A 15,237-nucleotide genomic window follows, 5' to 3' on the forward strand; every position below is an offset into this window, starting at 1 on the left:
GACCCTGCAAGGCTCGACCCTACATGTATCCTGTTCCCCATCTCTCTAAGCTTTCAAGAGCTCCTCAGACCTCCATGACCAGCGCGTCCTTAAATTCTGCCACCTCTAAGAAGCTCCTCCAGGAAGCTCCTCGGCTTCCTACTGCTAAGCCAGATTTTGTAGGAAAGGGGGGCGGGAAAGGGAGCGTCCTTAGGCCTCTGAGGCCGGTCCTCTGGTGCGGTGACCCCTTACCGCTCTAGAACCCCCAGCCTGTGGGCACAGCCTTCTTTCCAGATCCTCTCTTTCCCTCCACGGCTTAGGAGAGCATCTGCGCGCGCGTCTGGGGAGAGCGGGGCCCCTGGAGCCCGTTCCGCCGACGCCAGGTGGTCGGGGCTGGGGGCAGGTGTTCCGCATCTCCTGGAAGACGGTCCCAGCGTCCGTCCAGCAGCCTCGCCCACCGCCAGCCCTGGAGATGAGCCAAGTCGCTTTAAAGGACCGGAGACGTCCTGAAGGGAGGGCGTTTCCGAGGGGTGGGCGGGGCCAGGCGCTGCCGCACCGCCCCTGTCGCCCCCTTGCGGACACGCCCTCCACTCGGCTGGCGCCGGTGCCTTTAAGACCTCAGCGCGCGGCCCTGATTGAGAAATCCGCGCGCAGCCTCCGCCGCAGCACACTGAGGCCTCTGCTGAGCCCCGGCCGCCCCAGCTCCCTCGCCCGCCGGCCGGGTCCGCTCTCCCTTCCTCGGCCCCAGCCGGCCGCCGGTCCCGCAGTCTCCTTCCCAGCGAAGTCCTCTCCCTGGCCGCCCCATGTCGGCCGCCCCCGCCTACAGCGAAGACAAGGGCGGCTCCGCTGGCCCTGGGGAGCCCGAGTACGGCCACGACCCCGCGAGCGGCGGCATCTTCTCCTCTGATTACAAGCGGTGAGGGAGCCCGCCCCGAGGCTCGCGGGAGGGCCGGGCCGGGGCGAGGCGCACGGGCACCATGGACAGCGCCCGGGCCCAGCGCCGGCCCCGCCCCGGTCGCGCCAACCGGAAGCCCGCCGGCCTCCTCCTGCGGCCTCGCGCCGGGGTCCAACGCGGGCACCCCAGACTCAGGGGCTGGCCCAGGATGCGGCGGGGGGCGGGTGGGGGCTTGGGAGGATGGGCCAGTTCGGTTTCGGGAGGAAAGCCTCCGGTTCCAGGTGTTTCTCCGGTTTGCAGCGTTGCGTCACGGATTCCCTTCCTTTTTCGTGCTAGGCGGGTTGGTTTACCAAAAGTGTGGGGGAGGTGGCTGAGTCAGCGAACTTGAATTTGAGCCTGGGGCCTCTCCAGGAAGGCGGGCCCTGGATGTGCTAGCACAGCCTCCCAGCCTGACGGCTCCTGCAAATTCATGTCCCCTGTCTCTGGTCCCCGTCTCCATCCGGCCCTCACATTCCTGCTCCCCGCATTGTCCCTCTGGTTCAACGCCACCTTCACACCCTCCCCCACCTTTGACTCGTTCGTTTGTTTCTTCATTTGTTTCTTCATAAATTCTGCAACAAGCATGTGTTAAAGGCCAACAGTGTCGAGCCCTGAACTAGTCACAGAATACAACTGTGAACATGAGACCCTTCTTGTCCTCAGGTTGCTCTGGAGGGGAGCACAGATGAAGAAGCAGTCAGGGACTGTTGAATCTAATGGGGGCAGTGGGAGCAGGGAGAGGACCTGGTCTCTGCTCCGGAGAGACGGGAGAGCGAGATATGTTCCAGGCAGAGAAAAGGGCTTTCAGGAAGGCTGAGAGCCTGGCAACAATCACTGTGTGAGCCACTGGACTGACCAGAAAAGGGGGTGGGGAGGACTCCTGGAGGGTTCTAAGCAGACGTTGTAATCAGCTTGATATTTTAGAAAGACCTCAGGCTGCTGCATTGTGGAGAAGAGATTGGAGGTGGGCCAGATTGAGCAAGAGACACGTGAGGTGGGTCTTGAAATTCACAGGCCGGGCATGATGGTGGCCTACACCAGTGGAGATTTGAGACTGTGGCAGAAGATTTGAGACTGTGGAAGAGGCGGAAGCCTCAGACTGGATGATTAATTGGATATTGGGTGAGAGGTTAGAGGGACCGCTGGGAGATGAGGATGTTACTGAGGTTACTAGTTCCTGCAACTGGATGGCTGGTGGTGTTATTCAGTGTAATTGGAAATAAAGATGTTACAAACAAATTTGTGGAAAATTAATGTTGAGCCTAGCTTTGGACATACCGAGATTATAAACTCCGAAGGACATATTACCCTGTTAGGAAGCTGGATATTAGGATTTGGGTTCCAGGAAAGAGATTAGGGAATTATTAACATATGTATGTTAATTCAAGTCATAGAAGGAAGTGAAGATCACTCGGGGAGGGGGTATAAAATGAGTGCAGACACTGCACAAGTCTGAACCGTGAAGACACCAACTTTAGAGGTGACCAGAGAGCAGCAGAAAGTGTTTCAAGGTACCCAAGAAGTGAACTAAAGGCTGAAAGAAAATGTCATTTCAAGAAGGAGGGAGTGGTCAGTAGTTTCAATGCCCATTAATGTCAAATCAAACAAGGAAAAAAAATTCATGACCATTGGGTGACAAAGAGAAGCTCAATTCCTTCCCATTGTATTCCCCACCTCCTGCCCTGGGAGACAAATTCTGGCAAAGTGAGGAGAACAGGAACTAGATTTTTCCCCCCAATATTCTATTGTGGATGATTTAAACCATATAGAAAATGGAATAAATAATACAATGAATACATGTATATCATCCATCTAGATTCAACCGTCATTGACCTTGTGCCATGTTTGCTTTGTCTAACCACCTATTCATATACTTTTTTTGGTTGAACCATGTTAAGTTGCAAAGATCATGAATGACCCTTCAGCCCCAAATTCTAAATTGGCATCTAAAGCCAGATTAAAATGAATAAAGAAGCACATAGAAAGTGAATAGATAAAACACAGTGAATGGGAATTTTGCTTTCAAGAAGTTTGACTGTAAAAGAGAAAGTTGCTGGAGGAGAACCCAGTTCAAGGAAGTTTGTCAATTTTGTTATTTTGGGTTTTGTTGTTGTTGTTTGTTTGTTTCATAAAATGTATGGCTCAACATTTTTGTTTATTATTAATATTACGCTAGGAGAGCCTAGAGCAAGTGTAACTGCTGATGGGAAGCAGCCAGTGGTGGGAGAGAGGCTGAAGGGAAGAAAGGAGGTACAGACTGCTGAGTGATGGGAGGGGAGGCTTACAGAGCTGGGTGGGAGAACTAGCCTGGGAGCAGGGAGGACCAGCTCTGCCCAGGGGGAAGAGAGCAGGAGCACAGGAGAGTATAAATGCAGATGGAAGATGAGCACAGTGGCTCATGCCTATAATTCCAGCACTTTGGGAGGCTGAGGCGGACAGATCACTTGAGGTCAAGAGTTCGAGACTAGCCTGGCCAACATGTCAAAACCCTGACTTTACTAAAAATACAAAAATTAGCCGGTTGTGGTAATACATGCCTATAATCCCAGCTATTCAGGAGGCTGAGGCAGGAGAATCACTTGAACCCGGGAGATGGAAATTACAATGAGCCAGGATGGCGCCCTGCCCTCCAGCCTGGGCAACAGAGTGAGACTCTATCTCTAAATAAACGAATCAATAAATAAACGCAGATGGATGGGAGTCTGGGGCAGGGAGCTACAGGGGATTTTATCTAAAGCCTTTTCCCTTTTCGGGAAGCAAGTAGTGAAGCCACAAGGGCAAGGCTGGGAATGGGGACTTGAGGGTCAAAGGCGTTTCAAATCAGTGATTAAAGCAAACCAGGCTGGGCGTGGTGGCTCATGCCTGTAATCCCAGCACTTTGGGAGGCCAAGGTGGGCAGATCACCTGAGGTTGGTGTCATGCATGTTGCTCATATAAAGAGACCACTAGACAGGCTTTGTGTGGGCAACGAGGCCGTTTATTTTGCGCTTGGGTGCAAGCGGGCCAAGTCCAAGAAAGGAGTAAGGCAAAGGGAGTAGGAAAGGGGATTTGTTATATAGGTTGGGACAAATGGTCAACTAAAGGTAGTAATCTATCTTGGGGAGGGGGAGGAAGTCACAGGATGCATGATCACAAGGTAGGGGTCATTTATTACAAACAGACATGATCATAAGGGTGGGGAGTAGCGGTTGCAGTCAAAGGGGAGGGTGCGGTAGATTACATGGTTACAGGGGTGGAAGTCTTGAGAAACTCAGTGTCCGGGGGAATTTTTTGCAAGGCTGAACAGAAATAATGGATGCAGGCTGCAGCAATTAGTTGAGGTAGGAACAAGTTGTTTTACTTCTTTCTGTGGCCACCTGTTTACTTGCGTTTGCTTCAGACTTTCTGGTTCCTGGAGACCACCCAGAGGTGTACGTGTGGGTCACCAAGGCTAAAATGGCCAGGCCTGGACTTGAAGCCTAACAGTCGGGAGTTCGAGACCAGCCTGACCAACATGGAGAAACCCCGTCTCTACTGAAAATACAAAAAAGAGCCAGGTGTGGTGGCGTTTGCCTGTAATCCCAGCTACTCGGGAAGCTGAGGCAGGAGAATCACTTGAACCCAGGAGGCGGAGGTTGCAGTGGGTGGAGATCATGCCATTGCAACAAGAGCAAAACTTCATCTCAAAAAAAAAAAAAAGCCAACCACTACTGGTAGAGCAGTGGCATTGGAGCCCAGTGGGACAAGAGGGCCAAGGACGTGAGAGCAGTTGGAGGGATGGACACAGGTGTTGCAGGGGGAGGGTGCTAGGCCTGGAGGAACTAGAGATAAGAGAAGGTTGATGGGAAGGAATAAATCAAGGATTGGCTCTGGAAAGGCAGGTAAGGATTAAGATGCCTGGGGTGAGAGTGAGAAGAGGGTATATGAGATTTCTTAGGAGACTGCAGTCTAATTGCGGCCATGGGACTGGAAGTGAAGAGGGCATCTCTCACCTCTCTATCATAAACTCCACTGACCCTCTAGTCCCTTGCCCAGAGACTGGGGATAGGCTTGGCCGGCCCCCTGTCCCTACCGTTCTGTCCCTTGAGTCCTTGTCTCTGAGCAGTGAAGAGGAAATCGGAGCCTCCCTCCCTGCCCGTGTCTGGTTACCAAGTTTTGGGGGCGGGCCGTCTGGTGACTGTGACGGGAGCCCCAGCGCCCTGGCCAGCTTAGTGCTATCCTGGAGAAGGACCTGATGCAGCGATTCCTGCAGCTCCCGGGGGCCGTGGTGAGGCCTGGGGTCAGAGGGGCCTGCAAAGCTGATCAAGAAGCTGCTAGCCCTGTGCTGGCGCCCGAAGGTGGGCCCCCACCCTGGTACCAGGCCTTGAAGCCTGAGGAGCTTCGGTGGCTGCAGGCCCAGGAGGAAGACACGACCCCGGAAGCATCCCTGGAAGGACCTTGCCCAGAGGCTGGCCAGAGCCAGAGCCAGCCACTACGGTATAGAGGGGCCCCCAGGAACCCCCCACCCACACAGCCAGGAAGGCCAGGGATGGGCAGCTGCACTCTCAGCCCAGACCCCTTCAGGTCCTACCTCCTCAGATAGAGGCTTGGGCTCACATTTAGGGTCCAGGCTGGGCAGAGAAGGTGGCTAGGGGCACAGTATGGGGCCTGAGAGTATGCGTGAGGAGAGATGAGGGGCTTAACTCCCTGGAGGCTCTGAGGGGAGGAGGATAGTAACGTATTTGAAGGTTGAGGTCCCACCTTGACCTTTTTCTTCCCACAGTCTTCCCGCTGGAGTGGGCTCTGGGTGAGGTCTGGGGACAGGATAAAGCACAGACAGGGTTTGGCCAGCCACTCCCTGCCAGTGGACTGGAATTTAGGTGGGAGGGAGTGGCAGGGAGATGTATATCAGGAGAGGTGAGCATGACTGACTCCCAGTGCCATGCCGGACCCCTGGCTGGCTCTGGGCACCCCCAGAAGAGTCCCTCAGGCCAGATCAGACTAGGGGTCAGGTCAGAGTGAGCACGGTGTAAGGGAATCAGACTATGGGAGATTAATGTTTCATGGCCTTAGGGTGTTGTGGCTTCATCCCAGCCTCTGCCTCCTGGGAACGGAAGCTGGTGGGAGTGAGGAAGAGAGGCCCAGGGCGGTCTCACCCCAGGAGGTTGCTGAGGTCTGTGTCAGTGCACCTTCGACGGTCAATCCTGCCTGTGCTGTCTGCTTTAGGCCCTGTGGTCCTGCCCTCTCTCATTCCCCTTCTCTTTCAGGGGCCTGGAATGTACTCCCTAGGTTGGGTGGGGAGGATGCCCTGGGGTGTGTACATTTGACAGGCGCCTGTGGCATTTGTGGGTGCGGTGAGGAAGGGAACACCCAGAGTTAACGGAGATTGGGCAAACATGGCCCTCCTTCCACAGAAGCATGGGGAAAATCTGTCCCAGGTTGACCCCTGGGGCTGGATGTATTTGATCTTAGAAGCCTACATTTATCATCAAAAATCTCAACTAGGAGTCCACTGGCCATTTCGGTGAATGAGACTGGAGAGGCCAAGTTTTGTCCAGGTTTTCTGTGTATTAGATGTGACTGTGGTGTGTATGTCTGTATGGGGCATGTGTGCCGTGGGTGTGTGTGTCTCTATGAGGCTTTGGGGGAGCAGGGGGAGGTCTTGTGTTGGCATATGTTTGTGGGGGACATGTGTGGGGTGTGTATGTTTCTATGAGGCTGTGGGGGAGCAGGGAGAGGGTTTCATGGTGGTATGTGTGTGTAGGGGTCATGTGTGGGGTGTATATGTCTCCATGAGGGTGTGGCGGGTGGGGAGAGGTCTTGTGCTATATGTCTGTGGGATATGTGTGTCTATATGAGGGTATGGGAGAGTAGGGAGAGGTCTCGTGGTGGTATATGTCTGTGGGGGTTTGTGGGTGTGTAGGTGAGTTGTGTGGGAGTTTGTGTGTGTAGAGTTTTTCTATGGGAGGTGTCTGTGGGGGAGTGTGTTTCTCTGGGCGTTGCGTAGGCAGGGTTTTGTGTGTGTGCATGGGTTTATGTATGGATTCTACAAGTGGCTGAGGGGCCTGTAGGTATGTTTGTGTGAGTGTGGGTCTGTCTGAGGTGAGGGCACGTCTGTGGTATATGTGGGTGGTATCAATGTGCAGTTGTCTGTGGGGTGTGCAAACAGAGGATCCTGGGGTACAGTGTTGTGCATTCATAACTCAGGGAAGTTGGTGCCCAGCTCTGTCTTTGTTCCTAGGCCCTGGGTGCTGCCCAGGCCCAGCCAGCTCAATGGTCTACCTATATAGGCCCATGCCCCAGGTGCCCTGAGCTCAGCCTTCTACCCACTAAGAGACTCACAGCCTGGTCTGTGTTTGGGAGTGTAACAGGGTGATTGTCTTCTGGCCCTGGCCTGACCCTGGGAGAGTAGAAGGTGTCCTCTCGTTTGGGGGGTATCCCCCCAGGTGGGGGAGTTTCAGATAACATGATGGGGCTGGATATTTTCTTCTCACATGATAGCTAGCAGGGGCTTCAGTAACGCTGAAAGGCATCGTCTCCCTATTTTGCTTTCCCTCAAAAATCTCTTTAGGAAAGACAGTTTCTAAAATTCTTTGGATAGTGATTCTCAGCGCCCCTCTTCTCATTTTACGTTAGGTACTCGCGTAGTTCTGCAGCCCTGTGACTCAGGCACATGTTGTGGCGGGTTCTTCTCTTCCTCTCAGCACTTGTCACTCATTTCTTCGCATCAGCAGCAGTCATTTGCTCCTTTATGGCTGTTAATCATGCTCCTTCCTCTCCTAACGCTGCTATCCTCAATTTCTGATTTTCTGTCATTTCTAAATGTTGCATGTCTGTGACTAACTTTGCACATGCTGATTTTTAATTTTTATCAGTGGCGATATTTCTCAAGCTGGATTCTTGTGCCTAGGTCAGAGCTGTGGGTTACCAGAGTGTCATCTTGGAAATTAGCGTGTGTGAGTCTACACACACAGCTGCTCACCACATTTTGGAATTGTCTTGGCAACATATGAGTGCATCAGTTTTACACAACTTTATCAATTGCATATAGACACATTTTTTCATGGGTTTATTCATAATTCTCTAATCACTTCTTGACCACCAGTTCAAGAAGTCCTCTGAGTATGGTTAGGCCCGTGGTTCACTGCACAAGGGCATCTGGCCAAGGAATATCAGCCCATGCTTCACTCACGGAATGGGGAGCAACAGCTCGAGGGGCATGCAGATGGCAGATAGGCTTGCAGCAGCCCTGATGGTGAATGCTGGAGAGAGACTTTATACATGTATATCAGTTCCTTATCTTTTCTTTTTTCTTTTTTTTTTCTTTTTTTTTTTTTTTTGAGACAGGATCTCCCTCTTTCCCAGGCTGGAGTGCAGTGGTGCGTCTCAGCTCACTGCAACCTCTGCCTCCTGGGTTCAAGCAATTCTCGTGCCTCAGCCTCCTGAGTAGCTGGGATTACAGGTGTGCACCATCATGCCTGGCTAATTTTTGTATTTTTAGTAGAGATGGGGTTTCACCATGTTGGCCAGGCTGGTCTCAAATTCCTGACCTCTAATGATCTGCCCAACTTAGCCTCCCAAAGTGCTGGAATTATAATAAGGGTGAGCCACCGCATCCGGCCTCTATTTTGAATATTGAACTTTGATTTACCGTATCCTAAATATTTTGCCTTTTGTTGTTATTATGGGCTGAATTATGTCCCTCCAAAGTGCATATGTTGAAGACCTAACCCTCAGTACCTCAGAACGTTACCTTTGAGGCGATTAAGTTAAAATGAGGTTATTAAGGGGAGCCCTAATCCACTATCACTGACTTCTCTATAAGAAGAGGAAATTTGAATATAGGCACACAGAGGAAAGACTATGTGAAGACACAGAGAAGATGATTGTAAGAGTCAGAAAAACCTAAGTTTCTTCTACTCTTATACACACTACTCACCAGAGAATGCTTCACCTCTGGCCACAGAAACGGGTGGGGATTTCTCCCCACCAACAACCTATTCTCCAGTGGACACCAAGTGAGTGTCTTCTAGTTCAAGTCAATCTACCTGGAGCAGTGTTAGATTTTTTATGTTAAGGGTTCAGTCCCACAAGACTGCCCTCTGCTTCAGATGCCAGTTGCACATGGTAAGTTGTCACCTATACTTCTGACCAGCTGGCTATAAATCAGGGGTTCCCATGCCCACCTCCTTGGTTTCAGCTCTGTGAGTGACTCACAGAACTCAGGAAAACTTTACTTACATTTACCCATTTATTATAAAGGATACAGACAAACACCAGATGAAGAGATGCATAGGGAGAGGTATGGAAGGAGGGGTGCAGAGCTCCCATGCCCTCTCCAGGCACCTCACCCTCCAGGCACCTTCACATGTTCCGCAGTCTAGAAGCTCTCCAAACCCTGTCCTTTTGGGTTTTTATGAAGTCTTCATGATTCATCGTATCTTTGGCCATGTGATCAACTCAGCTGTCAGCCCCACTCCCCATTCTCCAGAGGTCAAATGGTGGGATTGAAAGTTTCAACCCTTGGCTGGGCGCAGTGACTGTGCCTGTAATCCCAGCACTTTGAGAGACCAAGACGGACGGATCACTTGAGGTTGGGAGTTCGAGACCAGCCTGGCCAACATGATGAAACCTCATCTCTACTAAAAATACAAAAATTAGTCAGGCGTGGTGGCAGGTGCCTGTAGTCCCGGCTACTTGGCAGGCTGGAGCAGGAGAATCACTTCAACCCAAAAGGTGGAGGTTGCAGTGAGCCGAGATTGCACCACTGCACCACTCCAGCCTGGGTGACAGAGTGAGACTCAGTGTCATCAAAAAAAATTCCAACCATCCAATAACAAAAGAGGCTCCTATCACCCAGGAAATTCCAGGGATTTGGGCATTCCATGTCAGATGTTCCTATCACTCAGGAAGTTACAAAAGTCTTAGGATCTCTGTGTGAGAAACTGGGTAGAAGACCAAATATTAGAACAAATGTTCTCCCAGCATCCCTGTCATCAAGAGTTTTAGGAGCTCTGTCTCAGAAGTGGGATACAGAGACCATATATATATATGTCTTTACAATATCACAAGAGCCATCTACAAGCCAAAGAAAGAGGTCCTAGAAGAAACCAATCCTCCTGAAACCTTAATCTCAGACTTTCAGCCTCCAGAAATGTGAGCAAATAAATTTATGTTGTTTAAGCCACCATCTGTACTAGTTTTTTTTTTTTTTTTTTTTTCCGAGATAAGATCTTGCTTTGTTGCCTAGGCTAGAGTGTAGTAGCACAATCATAGCTCCCTGTAGCCTCCAACATCTCGGTGCAAGCGATCCTCCCACCTCAGCCTCCTGAGTGGCTGGCACTACAGGCATGTGCCACCAGGCCTGGCTAATTTTTTAATTTTTGTAGAAACAGGATCTGACTATGTTGACCAGGCTGGTTGCAACTCCTGAGCACAAGCAATCTTCCTGCCTTAGTCTTCCAAAGTGCTGGGATTACAAGTGTGAACCACCATGCCTAGTCTATGGTTCTTTGTTATGGTGGTTCTAGGAAGCTAGTATAGCTGCCTTATTTTTCTCATAAATTTAGTTTTTATATGCCAAAGTTTAAGAATTAAACCTAGGCTTGGTACAGTGGCTCACACCTGTAATCCCAGCACTTTGGGAGGCGAAGGCAGGCAAATCATCTGAGGCCAGGAGTTTGGAGCAGCCCGGCCAACATGGGGAAACCCCATCTCTACTAAAAATACAAAAAAATTAGCCAAGTGCGGTGGTGCACACCTGTAATCTCAGCTACTCAGGAGGCTGAGGTGTAAGAATCACTTGAATCCGGGAGGTTGAGGTTGCAGTGAGCCAAGATTGCGCCACTGCACTCCAGCCTGGACGACAGAGTGAGACTTCACCTCAAAACAACAACAACAAAAACAAAATTAAACCTAGCCATGTTGTTACTAATAATTTTATAACCTTAATAAAAATTTTCCTTCCTATTTAAAAATAATTTAACTGTCAAGCAAATGTGGGATTTATTTTGGGGTGAAATACGTATACAAGTTAAATTATTTGCACTGGCCAGGTGCAGTGTGGCTCGCACCTGTGATCCCAGTGCTTTGGGAGGCCAAGGCAGGTGAATCACTTGAGGTCAGTTGCTTGAGACCAGCCTGACCAACATGGTGAAACCCCATCTCTATTAAAAGTATGAAATTAGGCCGGGCGCGGTGGCTCAAGCCTGTAATCCCAGCTCTTTGGGAGGCCGAGGCGGGTGGATCACGAGGTCAAGAGATCGAGACCATCCTGGTCAACATGGTGAAACCCCGTCTCTACTAAAACTACAAAAAATTAGCTGGGCATGGTGGTGCGTGCCTGTAATCCCCGCTACTCAGGAGGCTGAGGCAGGAGAATTGCCTGAACCCAGGAGGCGGAGGTTGCGGTGAGCCGAGATCGCGCCATTGCACTCCAGCCTGGGTAACATGAGTGAAACTCCGTCTCAAAAAAAAAAAAAAGAAAAAAAAAGTATGAAATTAGCCGGGCTACTTGGGAAGCTGAGACAGGAGAATCTCTTGAATCAGGGAGGCAGAGGTTACAGTGACCCAAGATCGAGTCGTTGCACTCTAGCCTGCGCAACAAGAACAAAATTCCATCTCAAAAAAAAAAAAAAATTGCTGCAAAGCAGTTGTCCCAATAGCATTTATTTAAGGGTTGTGGGAAAGTTTCTTTCTTCCTTAGATGAGTTATTGGTTCCTAATTTATCAAGCTGGACCTTTTATGAAATTCCCCCCATGACCTTTGAACTTCCATTTTTAACCTGGTACCATATAGCTTTTATCATTGTCTCATGGTTTTATGTTTTGAAGTCCAATAGGATGAGTTGTCTAGCATTATTCCCTTCTTTTCCCAAAAAGATTTTTTGGAGTTCTTACCTACTGATTTTTTTTTCCAGATGAATTTTGCTGTCATTTCACAAAGTCTGACAAAATGTTCCCTTTGAAATTTCAATGTCTTAAAATGAAGTATGAGATCTAAAAAAAGAAAGAAACCTGTGTATTTGATTCAGTCACTACCCTTATTTCTCTCAGCCAAGTGCAAGGGATCACTTATTCAAATCTTTACTCATCCCACTAGGGTTTAATAACTTCCTTGAATGGCTGTTCAGTGTTCAGTGACAGGTCTGGCTCTTATTGTGAGGCCATCTATGGAGTCTCTGGGACCCTTCCAGCCCTGGAATCACTTTGGTCTGAGAGGTCAGGACTTAGAAACATACTGGAGGCAGGGCAGGGGCACCCTGCTCTTGTTTTGGCACCTGCCTCTTTTCCGCTTGTCCTTCTTATCCATCCAACTGGTCCTGTTCCCTGAGCCAGGTCCATACTTTCCCACCCCAAAGCCGTCCTGTTGTCTTCTGGCTCTCTGTTCCTGGCTGCATTCACTTCCTACACTGCCATATCAAAGTACTACAGTTGGGTTGCTGCTTGGGACAATAGAAATGAATTGTCTCACAGCTCTGGAGGCCAAAAGTCTGAATTCAATGTGCTGTCAGGACCATGTTCCCTCTAAAAGCCATAGGGGAATCCTCCCTTGCCCCTTCTAGCTTCTGGTTGTGTGCTGGCAGTCTCTAGTGTTCCCTGGCTTATAGATGCATCTCTCTACTCCTCTGCCTTCACATGGTCTTCTCCCTGTGTCTGTCTCTTTAAGTGCCTTTTTTTGTTTTAATTTCAATTTAATCTATTTTTTGTAGACACATTGTGTCACCATGTTGCCTAGGCTGGCCTTGAACTCTAGGGCTTAAGTGATCCTCCAGCCTCAGCTTCCCAAAGTGCTGGGATTACAGGCATGAGCCACCTCACCCAGCCCACATGGCAGTCTTCTTGTAGGAAATCAGAATATGGGACTAAGAGACCCACTCTACTAGAGTAGGATTGCATTTAACTAACTACATCTGCAACAACTCTGTTTCAAAATATGGTTACATTCTGAGGTATTAGGGGTTAAGATGTAAACATATGCTTTTTAGGAGGGACACGGCTCAACCCATAATATTAGCTGGCTACATGTTTCCCCTGATCTATGCTCTGGTCCCTCCTCAGGTTGGGTCCTGCCTGAGCCTCCCCTGGCCCATGTCCCTTCTTTCTGCCTGGACTCTCCTGATTAATACCCCATCCCCAGCCTTGTGCCCTCAGCTGACCCCTTGTGCCTCCCACCAGGCATGATGACCTGAAGGAGATGCTGGACACCAACAAGGATTCCCTCAAGCTGGAGGCCATGAAGAGGATTGTGGCGGTGAGGGGGAAAGGAAGGGGCCTCCCTCAGGGCAGGGCCTGGGTGTCCAAGAACAGCTCTCCTTAGCTCCTTGTGGACCTTCCCCTAATCAGTGCTGTGCCTCCCTCCTCGTCCCTCTTCCCTCTTCCCCTACCTTGACCCCACTACCCAGATGATTGCCCGAGGAAAGAATGCTTCAGACCTGTTTCCTGCAGTGGTGAAGAACGTGGCTTGTAAGAACATAGAGGTGAGCACTACCCAGCGAGGGATCGCTTGTCCTCACCTCTCCCGGGACCAAACTCAAGTGTGGGGTGAGGAAGGAAATGATTCAGCCCCTGGGGGCCCAACCTGCTCAGAAATGTCCCTGAGCCAGGAGAAGACACTGTCTCCATGTCCCTGAACTGGATGTGGATCAGGGTAAAGGACCTGGATACACTCAGGGGTGCTGTCACCCACTGGAAGAATTTGTCCTGTGGACCACAGCTGGCTGGGGTGATAATATCCCAGGGGTGGGGGGCGGGCACAGGTCCCTGCTGAGAAACCTTCTGCTGAGAAACCTCCTCTCCCCCAGGTGAAGAAGCTTGTCTACGTGTACCTGGTACGCTACGCTGAGGAGCAGCAAGACCTGGCCCTGCTGTCCATCTCCACCTTCCAACGTGGCCTAAAGGTCAGGGGTCTCAGTTTGCCTCCCAGGGACTGGGCCTCATTGGTGCTGTACTGGAGGAGTAGGCCCAGGGAGAGGCTATGAGCATGGGAGTGGGCTCTGTAGACCCCTTCTTACCTGCCCAAAGTTGGGAGGGTCACAGTCAGGAGAGGCCAGCCAGACACTCATAGAGTGGAAACCAGGCTCAGAAGGTGCAGAAGAGATGAAGTGGGTATCCAGGGCCTCTGTCTGTCTTCCTCCCAGGAGCCTATGGTAATAGCTGCTTCTAGTATGAACCACTTGAGACCCCAGAGAGTGGAAAGTCTCTGACAATGGAGAGCCCCTTAGCCCTCACCCCGCTTTGTGTAAAGGTGTGAAGAGTGGTCCACAGCCAGGTAGAATTCAACCTTTAGCATGGCCTGAATCTCCCACTCCATTCTCACCTTTTGTTTCATTTTGCCCAAGGCTTCTAGTTGGATTCATATGTGTTAGATGCATGCAGACGTCTCCACTGAGGGCTTTTCTGGAGAGTAAATGTAGCCATATCAAGGCCATTCTCTCTCCCCAGCTTTTTCAGCTCTGATTACAACCATTAACTCCCCTATTTTTGCATACCTTTATTTATTTATTTATTTATTTATTTATGAGACAGGATCTCACTCTGTTGCCCAGGCTGGAGTGCAGTGGTATAATCACGGCTCACTCCAGCCTCGACCTCCTTGAGTTCACGTGATTCTCCCACCTCTGTCTCCTGAGTAGCTGCGACTACAGGTATGCACCACCATGCCTGGCTAATTTTTTTGTAGTTTTTGTAGAGTTGGGATTTCACCATGTTGCCCAGGCTGGTCTCAGACTCCTGGGCTCAAGTGGCCTCAGCCTCCAAAAGTGCTGGGATTACAGGCATGAGCCCCCGCTTTTAGTTCAAATTTCTGTGAGAGATTCTGAAAGGTCTAGCTCATCTTTTCATATCCAGAAGTTCTGTAGGTTGTTGGGCAGACAGAATTGACTGCTCAAGTCCAGGGCCCACCCCTTGTCCAATTTGCTATGGCCAGCAAGTGGGGTTGACAGTCAGCTTCTTTGGGGCGAGGGTAGAAAGCATGGTCATTTGCATATACAGTTCATTCATTTAGCAAATACTTGGGTGTCTCCATGCCACACATTGTGCTAGGTATCTTTTTACAAGTCAAAACCATGGAATCCATCTTAGATTGGCAAGTAATCTTTTGGTTTGAATAAGGGTTAAGTCACTTTATAAAAACTAATCTGAAATTGTTGCAGATTTTCACCTACAGTCTCTACCAACTGCGCCTTTCTCCCTTTTAGAAAACCAGAGCGCATTTAGTCCAACTTCATGTGATAATTTATTTCTGCAAAGTGCCAAATAGTATTTTAGATTTTGTAGGACATATAGTCTCAACTAGGCAATTACTCAATTTTGCCGTTACGGTGCAAAAGTACCTATAAACAAGTGGGCGTGGCCATGTTCCAATA

At 50.1% G+C, this 15,237-nt stretch overlaps 1 protein-coding gene across 3 annotated transcripts in view; it reads left to right on the plus strand.

The window, feature by feature from the left end:
- The first annotated feature begins 545 nt into the window (after positions 1-545).
- Positions 546-15,237, plus strand: part of AP3B2 (adaptor related protein complex 3 subunit beta 2) — a 40,151-nt gene continuing 25,459 nt past the window's right edge. Inside the window, exons 1-5 of one of the 3 annotated variants that reach the window (XM_037729138.1) lie at positions 546-895; positions 13,049-13,124; positions 13,276-13,350; positions 13,675-13,770; positions 14,011-14,239. In XM_037729138.1, coding sequence (XP_037585066.1) covers positions 783-895; positions 13,049-13,124; positions 13,276-13,350; positions 13,675-13,770; positions 14,011-14,076 — 426 coding nt within the window. In that variant the 5' untranslated portion in view covers positions 546-782 and the 3' untranslated portion in view covers positions 14,077-14,239. Of the gene's footprint in view, positions 896-13,048; positions 13,125-13,275; positions 13,351-13,674; positions 13,771-14,010; positions 14,240-15,237 lie in introns of those variants that run through there. The other 2 variants (XM_017502269.2, XM_017502270.2) reach the window with 2 other exon arrangements.

The sequence above is a fragment of the Cebus imitator genome, unplaced genomic scaffold (genome assembly GCF_001604975.1).
Source record: "Cebus imitator isolate Cc_AM_T3 unplaced genomic scaffold, Cebus_imitator-1.0 Scaffold295, whole genome shotgun sequence".
In the NCBI taxonomy this organism is placed as follows: domain Eukaryota; kingdom Metazoa; phylum Chordata; class Mammalia; order Primates; family Cebidae; genus Cebus; species Cebus imitator.